Below are 13,623 nucleotides of genomic sequence, written 5' to 3' on the forward strand. Positions count from 1 at the left end.
AAAAAAAAAAAAAGAAAAGAAAAAAAAAAGGTAAAATACACACTTCTGCAGTCAAATTGTTATACTTACTGTTTCAAAACCTCGATGTGGGTGATCAGGAAATCCTCCGGGTCTACCTCCTTTGAATTCATCAAACAGTAAAAATGGATCCAGATTTTTTAACTAAAATGAAAATAACATCCAGAAGATTAGACATGCCTTTTATGCCATGCTACCACGGCTCATTCAGGAGCAAATCTAGAAAAACTCATTGAAAACTCCACAGCCAGTGAGCAAACATTAGCAATGAAAATTGCTTTGAGAAAGAATCACTCCTATATAAACCCACGGAGATTCACTGATTATATGCGAGTTGACATTCTATGAGAACAGCCTAGAGCAGATACACATTTATTTCATGGTCACCTCATATGTAAATAATCGAGGACAACAAGATGAGACAGTCTGTATCCCGAACAGATTCATGACTGCGTGGGGGAACAGACGAGAGAATCCATCATTGTAATGGGAGCATAAACGTCAGGAGGAAAACAACTTCACACGTGTGAAACTGGAGTGGGGTCCTGGAAGCTGCTTCTAGGGAGGTGGCCCTGGAGCTGGGTCTTCAAGTAAATGGCGGGAAAAAGCGGAGAAAGAAGGGTTTCAGGGAGAAGAGCAGAGAAAGAGCCTGGCATTGCTTGAGCAAGCACAAGGGAACTACTCTGTTGGGAAAAATGAGGCACATGGAATCACGACGGAAGATGGGCAAACAGAAGGGGACCGAGAGATGGAGGGACGGGGAGAGGAAGAAAGGATTCAGATTATGTCATGTGCATTTATCACCTCCCCACGAGGAGCGTCGTTGTTCTGTGCTGCAGACATGTATTAATAGAAAGTCAAATTAAAAACAAAACACAAGGCCACTCTGTAAAAGACAATTTGGTAAGGGAAGGTAGGACAAGAATATTGAAAAGTTCATTTCAATAGTACGATACGAAAAATCAAGATATATCATGTAACAAATTCCCTATGATGAATGTTATCATTACGTATATCTAAAATGTACCGATAAAATTAAGTTTTTAAAAAAGAACTAAGGCAATGGCAGTAGTGATGGGGAGTGGCTGAGAGTGGGTAGATAAGGGGGGGAAGATGAGCATTCGATAACCCCCCAAAACTTGCAGCTATGGTGCCGGGGAAGACTGTAGGGCCACTAACCAGCTGAGGGAACGCAGGAGAAGCAAAAGAGAAGTTAGATAATTGGAAGCAGGAAGACTTTCTTCAAATGAGAAAAGGATCGAGAGATGGAAGGAGGAGGAGGAAGGGGAGAAAGGGGATGAAAAAAGAAGTGAGATGTGTTATGTACATGGGCCAGTTCCACGTGAGGAATGTGACCGCTACGGGCTGCAAATATGCAGTAATAAAAAAACGAAAACTACGAGAAAAAAGAGAAGCAGCAGCCTTGAAATAGGCATGGTAATTTCATTTTAGGCCACCGGCCTGGTATTTCTACATAAATGTTACCTGTATAAATAGAAGTACTAGTGCCTGTGCACATTATATTATGCAAATAGTAAGTGGACACAGAACACAGACCTCAAGCTCAAAAAAGAAGGACAAACACAGACCTGCTGTCCTCAGTATACCTTCACAATGACCTTGGTTATTCTTGACCATTTGTTAAACTATCGAAAGTGTAGAAAATGTATCAAATTCTGTGAAGAACGGTGTTGGACTTTTAACTGGAATTGATTTGAACCTATGGACCAATCTGGGAGGAACTGACACTTATATGTGTTTATATAATAACCCATTATTTGTATGATAGTTTTCCTATTTATAAATACAGCCGCCTCCATTTACAAAGGTCTTTTGAAAATGCCCCTCAATAAGGGTTTATAATTTTCTTCATAGAGGTTTTGCATGTATTTTTAATTTCTCCTAGATAACATATTTAATGGTATTATAAGCAGCATTTTAAACTATATTTTGAACCATTTGCTGCTGGGGATTAGAAATATGAATAGAGAAGTGATTTTGAACACCAGTAAACTCTCATTCATTTTAATAGTTCATCTTTAGCTTCTTTTGGGTTTTCTTTATAAGATATTCATATCGCCAGTGCATTCTACCAGTAAGCTTTTCCCCTAGCTGACATGGTTGCATGTGCCTGTACTCTGAGCTCCCAGGACGCTGAGGCAGAAGGATTGGCCAGTTCAAGACCAGCCTGGGCTACAGATCGAGCTAAAGGCCAACTTACTACATGGTAAGACCCTGTCTCAATCTACTGCCCCTCAAAAAAAAAAAGCAGCTTTTCCCTAACAGTTTCTTTTTCTTTCTTTCTTTCTATGTTTCTTTCTTTTCTTTCTTTCTTTTTCTTTCTTTTTTTGCTAGCATTAGATTAAAGCTGTGACACATATTGAGGATATACTCTTAAGTGAAATAAATAAGTCACACAAGTGTAAATACAGAATAGTTTCTCTGATGTGAAAAACTATAATAGTACACAAGATCCTAATGGGATAATTAATAACGTGAAATAGGAAGAAAAGGGCTAAAGGTGTAGGGAAAGTGGGAAGGGTAGGGGAAAGCGATAAGCTAATAAGGGAAAAGAAAAAAATACGAGAAAATGAAAAAATTGAAATAAAGTGTTTGTAAACGGGGAGGGAAGGAGGGGGTGAAGGGAGGGCAGGGACAAGTAGAAAAAATGAGAACCGAGACCTGTCATGTAAAGGTACAAGATCCCAGTAATGAATGTAACTGTATTATATACATAGATTGTACCAATAAACTCAATAAAAAGAAAAAAAAAAGCTGTGACAGACTGCAATTTTTCTGTGTTTTACTCACCTGGCCTCCATGTATCTTCTCAGGCTAGGACAGTGGCCACTATGGAGGGCAAGCTTGGTCAAGCCCAAAGTCAGGGAGGAGAGCACGTCAATCCTGCCCATGGGAGCCATGAGTAATGCAGTAAAAATGGGGGGGCACATAATCCTATCACAAGGACCGAGCGAATACCTGCGAGTGAAATTCCAACCAGCACCCATTAGCAAGTAACTGTTTCTTGCTTCATTTTCAATCTTCATAATTTCTACTTCTTTTTCTGGCCTTTTCGCAAGCTAGCACCTCTACAACAGTGTTAAGTTCCGGTGGCAGATGTACTGGTCTTGCCCCTGGCTCTATGCAGCTGGATTTCTGAAGTTTCACTGGTAATCAGATTGCTTAATGCAGATATTGTTTTGTTTTTAATTTTGCTTGCTTTTTCATAGATTCCCTTCATAAGACTCACGAGCTTCACTTCTATTTCTAGTTTACTAGGTTGTTTACTGTATTAAAAAACATAAATGGAGGCTTACTTCTCAATGCTTTTTCTGTACCAATTGCAGTATTTATATATATGTTCTCTTTTGCAACACTTTTTTGTGTATGATACTGGGGATTGAACACATATGTTTTAAAAAATCCATGTAATATAATTTACATACAGTATGCAATATATAATATAATTTACATACAGTATATAATTTTTAAATTATTGTTATTACAATATGCAAATATGTGATAAATACATAATGTATGTATATATTTACATAATGCGTGTGTGTGTGTGTGTGTGTGTGTGTGTGTGTGTGTGTGTGTGTATTTGAGCCGAGGTCTAACTAAATTTGTAAATTGCCCAGGCTGGGCTCAAACTTGAAATCCTAATGCTTCAGCCTCTCAGAGTGCTGGGATTATAAACATGCATCGCTACACCCAGCTTCCTTTAAACTCGGAATGTCAATAAGTTACATACAAAGATTTTCTAACATTACAGCAAATTTGCCCTTTTCAGATATTCCAAACTTGGTCATGACATATATCTTTCATATACATTGTTTATTTGGTTGGAAAATATTTTATTTGTAACTCTTGCAAAAACATTTATAATGTGATATAATTACCCTTTCACTTTTGTCCTGGCAGCAGTTTCATATTTAGTGATTTGAGGGGCACTTCTTCCAGTTTCATTCTCTGGAGAATTAATTATTAGAATTTTCTAAACCTTAAATATTTGGTAAAATTTGCCTGTAAAACCATCTGGGCCTGTTATCTTTAAGAGAGACTTTTAAAATATGGATTCAATTATTCTTACATCAATGAAACTATTTGGATTTTCCATTTCTTTTTTCTTTCTCAATATTTTTAGACTGTAAGAGTTTCTCTTACTTCTTATCAGTTCAGCTACTTGATTTTTTTAAAGTTCTTTTTTTTAATTTAATTTATTGGTACATTCTAGGTAGACAGCACAGTTACATTCATTACTGGGATCTTGTACCTTTACTAAAGTTCTTTATTTTAAGATATCTACTCTTTTGTGTTGTTAGAAATAAAAGTACAAATTTCTTTCTTTTTCTCTCTGGTTTTATTTTTCTTCTTTTAACTTTCTGTGGGAAAAAAGCATACATGCAAATACATGTATTCTTAAAGAATTCATTCACCAGGCTACTTCAAGATTTTTAGCCTAGCAAAGTTTCAACATCTTCACTTTAAAATGTGGACTATGATCCACACAAAGCAAGTTCACTTTGTAACTTATCACTGGCTAGTTTGTCATCCGGTCCAATGTTCAACTGACAGTCAATTCAAATATGTATTGAAGCCTCTCAAAAATACCAAGGGGACTTCATTTAAAGTATGTTCAAGCCGGGTGTAGTGGCGCACGCCTGTCATCCCAGCACTTGGGAGGCTGAGGCAGGAGGATCCCTGTGAGTTCGAGACCAGCCTGGGCTACATAGTGAGTACCAGATCAGTCTCAACTACACAGTGAGACCCTATCTCCAAAAAAAAAAGTATGTTCAAAGGGCCGGGGGTTTGGCTCAGTGGTTCTGCTGCCTGCCTTGCAAGCTCAAGGACCCAAGCTTGATCCCCAGTACCAAAAAATAAAAGATATGTTCAAAATTCTCCTTATTCCTCTTTCTATATATCTGTCTCCAACTTTTCCATCTGCTCTAAGTTTTTAAATTTCTTTAGATTATCTGGACAGTCTTTTCTCCTCTTCCTCTCTCCCATTCTTGATTTACTCTTTTCTGCTCTATCAGTAAGATGGAGCCTACTGCCCTTTCCAGGGAACATCAACCATGTGGATCTTGGATCTAGTCAGTCTGCTCCTGTCACTTATTACTCCATTTCAACTCAATGAAAGCCTAGGAAAAGAACTGGGGTGGTAGGAAGAGAGGTTCAGAATTCTCATACCTCATTAAAATGTTTTCTTCTCACAGATAATACATTTTGAAAGACTGTAAGCATTAGAAAGGGAAAAGGCGGTATCTGTTGGACTGCACTGATCCTATAAATCTCTGAACCATTATTTCCTAGGTGCAAAACAAAAGGTTTGGAGCCCTAAATACATTCCAGCTCTACACTGTGGTTCTACGGCATTACATGTGGGAAAGAAATACTGTTTCTGGATATCAAAGTTTCATATGAACAGATATGAAACATGTCCTGTTACCAGATAAACTGTGAAAAGAAGAGGGTCCCTGTTTTCAGTCCCTGTCATCATCCACCACCCGCAGACAGCAGTAATTTAGTGGTACCAAGAAATGGGGGTGCTGTGAGGAAAATCTGAAAATGTGGAAGTGGCTTTGGAACACGGTAAGGGGTAGAGGCCTTAAGAGTTTTGAGGTTCATCTGAAGAGAAACCTGCATTGTCATGAAGGGACAGTTAACAGCAATTCTGAAGAGGGCCCAGAGAGAAAAGAGGAGCGCTGTAGACAGGTAGTGCCTCGATCTTCTTAAAAAAGGTCTAAGGAATCCTGAACGGTAAAGGCCGCACCAACACAGTCTCAGAAAGAAATGAAGTACACCTTATTGGAAACTGGAGGAAAGGGTCCTTGTATAAAGTGGCAAAGAACTGGACCGAATTATGTTCATATCTGGGTTTTGTGAAAAGTAAAACTTGTGAGTCATTAAACTGGAGATTTTGCTCAAGCTTTTTCTAATCAGGGTCAAAAGTGTAACGTGGTTCTTCTTGACTGCTTATAGTAAAATTCAAGAAGAGCTAAATGGTTTAAAGACAGAATTGTTAACCAAAAGGGAAGCCAAGCTTAAAAGGTTGAGAAAATCCTCAAGCTACTCATATTATAAAGAATGAGAAAGCGTTGGAGGGGGAAATACTGATGGGATGGCCAAATGAACAACTGATAAGGAGCCATCTCAATAGAAACCAGGACCTACTGTCTAAAAAAAATGGAAGAATGACCACACTCCACTCGGTACCAATTTTCTTTAGTCTGTTCAAGCTACTGTAACATGAGCTGAGTCGCTTATTAACGATCAAAAATATATTTCTTATGGTTCTGGAGGCTGTGAAGTCCAAAATTAACTTACCAGAACATTCAGAGTCTGGTGAGGCCCCACTTTCTGGTTCGCAGATGGCACCTGCTAGCTGCACCCTCACCTGGTCGAAGGGGCCACCAGGTACCCACGTCCCAAAGGCCTTATCACCTCGAAAGCTAGTATCTCAACACATAAATTTGGGGAAGGGACACACACATTTAAACCATGTCAGCACTATATGTCATGTTGCTTGCACATTCTGTCCCTCTCGTCGCCAATTACATGGACACACACAGGAAGAAATTCAAGACAGGCAAGAAAGAGACTACAGAAGCCAGGGGGCTGACTGAAGCGAGAGTTAGAGGAATGACCTGTTTAAGCAGCCAGAATATGGGAGGTATGTGAGGAAACACACTTCCTCCAATAAGCAAGGATATCTTACGTTTGACTGTTGTACGAAAGTGTCATTTGCAGGAATTAAGTCCTCACCAAAGTTCCAATTGTTCTCTAAACATTTAGCACAGGTTCAATGATATGTTACATAATTTTGTGTTATCTGTACACAAGATCAGAGTTATACTGAGGGCTCTGATTTCCTAAAATGTTTTGACTTAACTCTCTAGCTCAATCACACCTTTCATCCTCTACATATTAAAATGACCTTATAATTTTTGCTTTGCTTCAAACATCTCCAAACTCCTCAGCTGCCAAATGAGTAGCAGGTGCCAAGCTACTTCTCTTGATCTCTTGAGAAGGCCGACACAACCTGTGGCCACCACCCTGAGTCCTGTGGCACTCCCATGGTAAAGCTCCAGCAGCCTGTCCTATTACTGAAATCAGGAATAACTAGAAGGACCCAAGAAGAATGACAGCTCCTTGGGGACAGGACTCATGCTGTTTTTTCATGATGCTTCACTGAATCTAGATGAATTCTGTGTACAAAAGGGATCCCACACACACCCTGAATGGTACTTATGTTAGATTCCCCAGCCGCTCTTCAGCTAGATGAGGTCCTATGACGAAATATGGCCACAAGGAGAAGTTATACGATGGGACTTTTAGGAAAATTCCTTGTAAAAGGCAGATGTGATAGCTAATGTGTATCCTTTTGCCCTTCTCCCATTCCTCCTTTCACTGCCAGAGTACACATGGTTGCTATTGCCCCAAGAGCTGTCTTTGACTTAAGGTGATGCATTAGGAATGTAGGAAGAATTACGATCTAAGACAGCATAAACATGGGTCTCTGATAAGAGTGGAGCCTTCAGGCCCCCTACACTACCTATGTGGGTGCTTCACACATTTGGAGGTTGCTTTGTTACGTACATCCTAATGGATACAAAGGCAATAATAACTGTGGAAGCAGCCTTCTGTCAAGACAATATGGCAGCAGAAGAGACAGACCTTTCAAGGTAGAGTCCAACAGCGCAGACAACCTCTTAGGCTTACTCAGCCTCTACACTGAGCCCTGAGGGTAACAATGATGATAAGGTAGCACATATCAATAACTGAGCTAGAGATGCACTCTTGAACTGTCTTAAGCTGTGACTCTAGACCAGTGATGGTGAACCTCTTAGAGCTTTCAAAGATACAAACAGCCCACTGCAGCACACATGCCATGGGTTCACCACCACTGCCCAGACCATCTACCTTGACCCAATATCCAGCAACCTTGATAATGGAGAACGCTGGCTACAAAAGCTACATCCACAAAGACCAAGATCAGCCAGGGCTATTTAAAGGTATAAGGAAATATTTTAATTTTCAAGTGTTAATACAAGTGTACTTATACATCAATTTTTAAATTTTCTTATCCTTTGGAGACAGACTGAGATATTTATAAATGGAATGATGGCTAGGATTCTCTTCAAAAATACTTTGACAGACAAAATGGATGAGGAACTGATTATTGTGAATACCAAGAGCACAGAGAGTCATTCTATTATTTTCTCTACTTTTTTAATTGAAAATTATTCATTTAAATCCAAGAAGGACCGGGGATTTAGTACAGTGGTTCGCCACCTGCCTCACAAGCACAAGGACCCAAGTTTGATCCCTGGTATCAAATAATGATAATAATAATAATAATAATAATAATAATAATAATAATAATAATAACAATAATAATAATAATGAGTAGATCAAAGAGAATTCCACTCCTTTGAGGAGGGCCTGGTGGAAGGAGGTTGGGGCAACGGCAAGTGCAGTGCAGTTGAGTAGTAGCTTTTGCTCCTGTGCGAAGTCCACTAACACTGTGGTACTTGGCCATTCAAAATCCATGGGTCTGGCTAGCCTGGCCCATGTACAACTGTACCAACAGGCGTGAGCCACTTCCGGCCCATCTCTTCTTTATTGTGGATCATACAAAGGTTTAGTGAGAGCACTGCAAATTCCTCTTCCATCTCCACACTTGCAATTTTAGGGAAAATATCACTTGCCACTGCTAATACTGAGCACTGTGGTGAATTCTACGTGCTGAAACGGCTTTGTGGTCCAAAGTCTATGAAGTACTTCAGAGACATAAACTTTGGTGCAGAGTTTGAAAAGTAATCTCTTTAATGTTGGGCAAATAAATGCCTTCATTCTCTGCTGAAGGGAGAGTTAGGGGTCTACCTTTCTGGAAGTACTATGTAGGGCTGAAAAATTATGGTAACAACCTAAATGGTCAAATATGGAGTCATGAGCAAGAGAAGGATGGTAGGTTTATACAATGGAATATGCCACAGCTACTAAAAATTATGTTCATGAATAATTTATAATAACATAGGAAGGCTTTGTCTCCCACGTTAAATGAAGAAATCAGGACACAAAATTGTTTATTCTACACAATCCCCATAATGTAAAATATAAAATGATATGGAAACAAAAGGAAATACTCTCTGTCTTAAATTGCCAAGCTGATGAGATGAGGAATTACTCCTATCCATTTAGTTTTCCTTAGGGTAGACACAGACCTGTGACACGGGAGACCTGAATTAGAACATGAGTATCTTTAAGCCTAGGTTTCCAGCTAGGAATTCAGCCAGGACCATGGAACAGAATTCAAGGATGTTGTAAACTTGGATTATAAAAAAATTTACATCTTGTTGGGTGTGGTGGTGCATATCTGTGAGCTCAGCACTTAGGAGGCTGAGGCAGGAGGATCGCCTTGAGCTCATGGTCAGCCTGGACTGAACAGCAAGACCCTATCTCCAAACTAATTTACATTTTTATTTTATTATCCTCTAAATAAATTTTTCCGAATCCTTTATTGTGGTAAAATATGCATAAAATAAAATTCAATATTTTCATTATTTTAAGTGTACATTTAATATTAAATTTTGGTCTGGTAATGGTTGCACAACAGTGTGCCTATTCAACACCACCAAAATGAGAGGTACCACGAACTGAACTACATTACCAGTACCTGTGACTTTGACACTCATAGAAATCAAAGTATTTTTCCTATAACATTACAGTCATGACTAGGTATGCTGAAACATCCTTCATGCTTCCCTCAGCTTTGAAGGTAGGCTGCAATTAGAACTACTGCCAAATCTTGTTATTTAATACAAAGTTACCAGATTACAAAATTGTTTTAAAAAAACCTTTAGCCATATTGTAGTGTAAGAGTTGTCCTTGGCAATCCTGTATGTTTTATGTATTTCAAAGCACTATTTTTCAAAGGAAATGCTAAGTTTCAAGATTGCCATAGGGGTTCCCAGGGCAAACAATAAAAAGAAAGAAAGAACCCGCAGCAGATGTGTTCCTGACAGATGGGCTAATTAGTGTTAGTTACCAACAACACGCAAGAATGGTTCACTGACAAATGTCTGTGAGGTCTCAGAACGCCTTCCAATTGTTCTGCTCACGACGGAGCCTAGGAGAATATGACACCACCTCCTCCATCTGCCCGGTGCAGTTACCCATTGTTCCTATCCCTTAGCAAACACTGTTTGGTGGACCTCAAGGGATATTTGTGAGTAATCGGGAAGTAAATGTTGGAAAGAGACATGGCAAAGGCACAGGCAGGGAAGCCTGATGGGGCTAAAGAAGAGCTGTGCTGGTGGTTCACCCCTATCTCCACGGCCAATCAACATCATACTCAGGGAAAGAAGCCAGGCACAGAAAGACCAAACCTGCATGATCTTGCTCCTATGTGGAATGTGAACAAGTAGGCACAAAAAGAATGGAGAGATAGTGGCTGGGCTGGGGAGATAGAGGTCGTTAAAGGGCACAAAATTTCAGTCAGGCAGGGGAGAAATACGACTGAGAGATCTGTTGTACAACGTAGTGACTTTAGTCAATGACAATGTACTGTATGGTTCAAAATTGCTAAGAGCATAGATTTTAAGTGTTCTTGCAATTGTAAAAGTTTCTTATGAGGTAATATACATGTTCGTTAATTTGCTTTAGTCACTCTACAATATCTACATAAACCAAAATACCATGTTGTACACCATAAACCCATACACTTTTTGTCAATTCAAAAAAATCATTTTTAAAAACATCAAATCTATCAAGGTAGGGAAACACGGAGGAAAACTAGGGTTTTTTTAAAAATGCTATAAGCACCTCTCAAATATACTTTGCATTAAAAACTGGAGAAAGTCACTTGTATGTGCTGAGTGATATGAAGTTTAGGTCTAGCAACAAAATAGTAAAAACACCTGAGTAGGGTTTAAGAGAATTGGCAAGATCCCTACTTTGCAAATAGCATCCATTTCCTTAAGGTATTTTTTTTTCCTCTTACTAAAAAATTGGGGATCTGATATGGCACTGGGGACTATATTGGCCATGGCCACTATTTGATACTTTTCTGTGCATATGAGAAATTTTCCCCATGAATTACAAGTTCTATTCAAATGAAAAGATTCTCTACTGTTGATAAACATCTACCTAACCCACAGTTGCATCCTCTGAGTTACCACCGATGCCTGCCCCTCACACGGCATCTAGAGAGATGCTCTCAGCAATCTCTCTGTGAATCCAAATCCCTGACGTGTGACTGGCCAGGAATAGAGACCCGACTCCTGGCAAGTTGTTATGGTTTCTATCTAGATACCCCAAGAGCCTCATGTGCTCATAGGCCAGGCTTCTGGAAGGTGACTGAACCATGTGGGCTTATAGCAGACAAGCTGTTGGGAAATGGGATCTGGTCAGAAGAGCCGGGTCACTGGGGACACGGCCTAGAAGGGTGTATCTCCCTCCCTGGCTCCTCTTTCACAGTTGACTTCCTGGTCACCACGACTAGAACAGCTTTCCGCCGCCATGTGCCACTGCCCTGCTATTTCCTGCCTTAGAGCCAGCCAACCAAGGACTGAAAAACATGAGCCAAAATAAACCTCTCCTTTAAATTGTGGGATGTCAGGTATTTTGTGCCAGTGATGAGAAAGTAACTAAGACACAAGCCAGTTAGATTCTCTCTCTTAGGAATTTGTAACTAAGACATAGTGTTACTCCCTGGTGATCTGAACACTGGAGGTATAAACTGAGGGATTGTGGGTACAGATGTTATGTTCTGTATGCCAGGGTTGATAGCAAGTCGGCCCAGGGCAGGGCATGGGTGTGCAGAGAGAAGCAAAGAAAATTTCAGGAGCTCAGTTCCACCTGCTGCCCAGGGTCTGAATCCACATTCTAGAAATCTCCTTTGGGCTGGGACTGGTCTGCATGGGACCCCAATCAAGGAGTTTAGAGTCTGCACCTATGGCACCCCCAGAGGGCAACTCAGGACCATCCTCTTCTCAAATCATCCTCAACACCCCACCAGTCCTCCCTGAAAGCAAGGAGTGAGTGGCTGCCCAACCAGCATACCTCAGGCCTGCCGATGCTTCTGCGGACCCGTGCTCCAACCCCTTCGGACTGCTCCCGGCTGAGCACTGAGAGAGTAACCTTCTTCAAGGAGCCCATGTCAAGGTCTGCAAAGAGAATGTTCTGAGGTTGAGTTGTAGAGGATGGAGAGCAAGTGTTGAAATAATAAAACAGAAGTCATAGGGAGGAGCTACCCAAGGACTACAAACTAAAGGACATTAGAATTAGACTTGCTGAGCATAGTAACGGCTATAATTACTTGGGTGTGTTATGTGTATAGGCCCTGGATTAAGTGCTTAAAACAACAACGATGACAGTGAACATGTATAATACTTCCTAGGGCCTGGTACCCCACTGATTAAGTACAATCACCTCATATAATCCTACAGGCATCATGTGCAAGGGCTAGCAGTAACAGGTCTCTTGAGCACTTATAGGCCCCTCTAATGAGAGGTTCATCTGCTTTACCTCACTGGACCCTCAGATGTCCCCACACAACCCCAATGCCACCCCGTAAGGCAGGGTAACAGACTGGGGGGAGGGAACACAGAGAAAAACCACAAAGTCTGTGACGCTCCCCGGAACACGCCGAAGATCTTAGTACCAAAAAGGATCTTCAAGGGTCATCGAATTCCAAGACTCATCTATGCCACAAGCTCAGGGCCAACACTGTAGGCAAGAAAACTTGGAGTTTTCTCACGGAGTCACAGAGGTGCTGCCCTTGGCAGTGCACTCAAGACCTGCCCATACTCAGAGTTTCTTACAGGTTTTTCCTCTATGAGGGGGTCTAAGTTATCCTCAGTGGACCATCACAGAACAGATATAATCGACTGCTTTTTTGTACAAGTGAAGTATAACCACTGCCTTCCAACTCCCACTGAAACCAGAAGGGCTATGGCAAGAGGTAGATTCTGGAGCCAAACATCCTGGGATTGCATCCCAGCTTCAGCACATAGCAACCAATCCTTTGACCTGGGACTTTATGCCTCAGTTTCCCCGTGTGTAACTGGGGGTACGGAGTGCCTAGCTCAAAGGCGTGCAATCAGTGGTATGAGAATATTAGCTGCTGTTACTCAGAGGGGATCCACCTACCAATACCCTGCAGTCAGCCAAGGCCTACCCTAAAATGTACTGCCCCGAATGGATAATCAATTAAGATATATTGTGTAATGCAGAGTGGGGTGGAGAAGTGAGTGCCATACTTACAGTAGTACAGGCCTGTCACCATCCACACACAAGCAACTACGAAGCATTTTTACCTCCCAGCTGGACTACTCTGGGTCCTACCAGACTCCCACAATTAAATTCTAAGCATCTGAACAACTGATCCGGTATTTATCAGACTTCAGCGCGCTGCGGAAATAAAAGCAGCCTACCACTTTCACCAAACCTCAGTACCCTTTAAGCATCTCTTGCCTGTGTCTCCTGTGTCTCCTGTACGATTCTACAGCTGGCTGGGGTAAGGCAGGACCTTGCAAGCAGACCGCCAGCATCCCCCACCCAGCCCACCCCGACGGGGACCCGGGGCACTCACGCGGC

General features: G+C 41.0%; 1 protein-coding gene across 3 annotated transcripts in view; it reads right to left on the bottom strand.

Annotated features, from left to right (window-relative positions):
- Positions 1 to 13,623, bottom strand: part of Pir (pirin) — a 96,544-nt gene that overhangs the window by 82,624 nt on the left and 297 nt on the right. The window contains exons 1-3 of one of the 3 annotated variants that reach the window (XM_010645178.3): positions 13,291 to 13,314; positions 12,088 to 12,191; positions 70 to 162 (exon numbers count right to left, since the gene is read on the bottom strand). In XM_010645178.3, the coding sequence (XP_010643480.2) occupies positions 70 to 162; positions 12,088 to 12,191; positions 13,291 to 13,312 (219 nt within the window). In that variant the 5' untranslated portion in view covers positions 13,313 to 13,314. Of the gene's footprint in view, positions 1 to 69; positions 163 to 12,087; positions 12,192 to 13,290; positions 13,315 to 13,623 lie in introns of those variants that run through there. The other 2 variants (XM_010645176.3, XM_010645177.2) reach the window with 2 other exon arrangements.

The sequence above is a fragment of the Fukomys damarensis genome, unplaced genomic scaffold (assembly GCF_012274545.1).
Source record: "Fukomys damarensis isolate Sample0158 unplaced genomic scaffold, DMR_v1.0_HiC HiC_scaffold_39, whole genome shotgun sequence".
In the NCBI taxonomy this organism is placed as follows: Eukaryota; Metazoa; Chordata; class Mammalia; order Rodentia; family Bathyergidae; genus Fukomys; species Fukomys damarensis.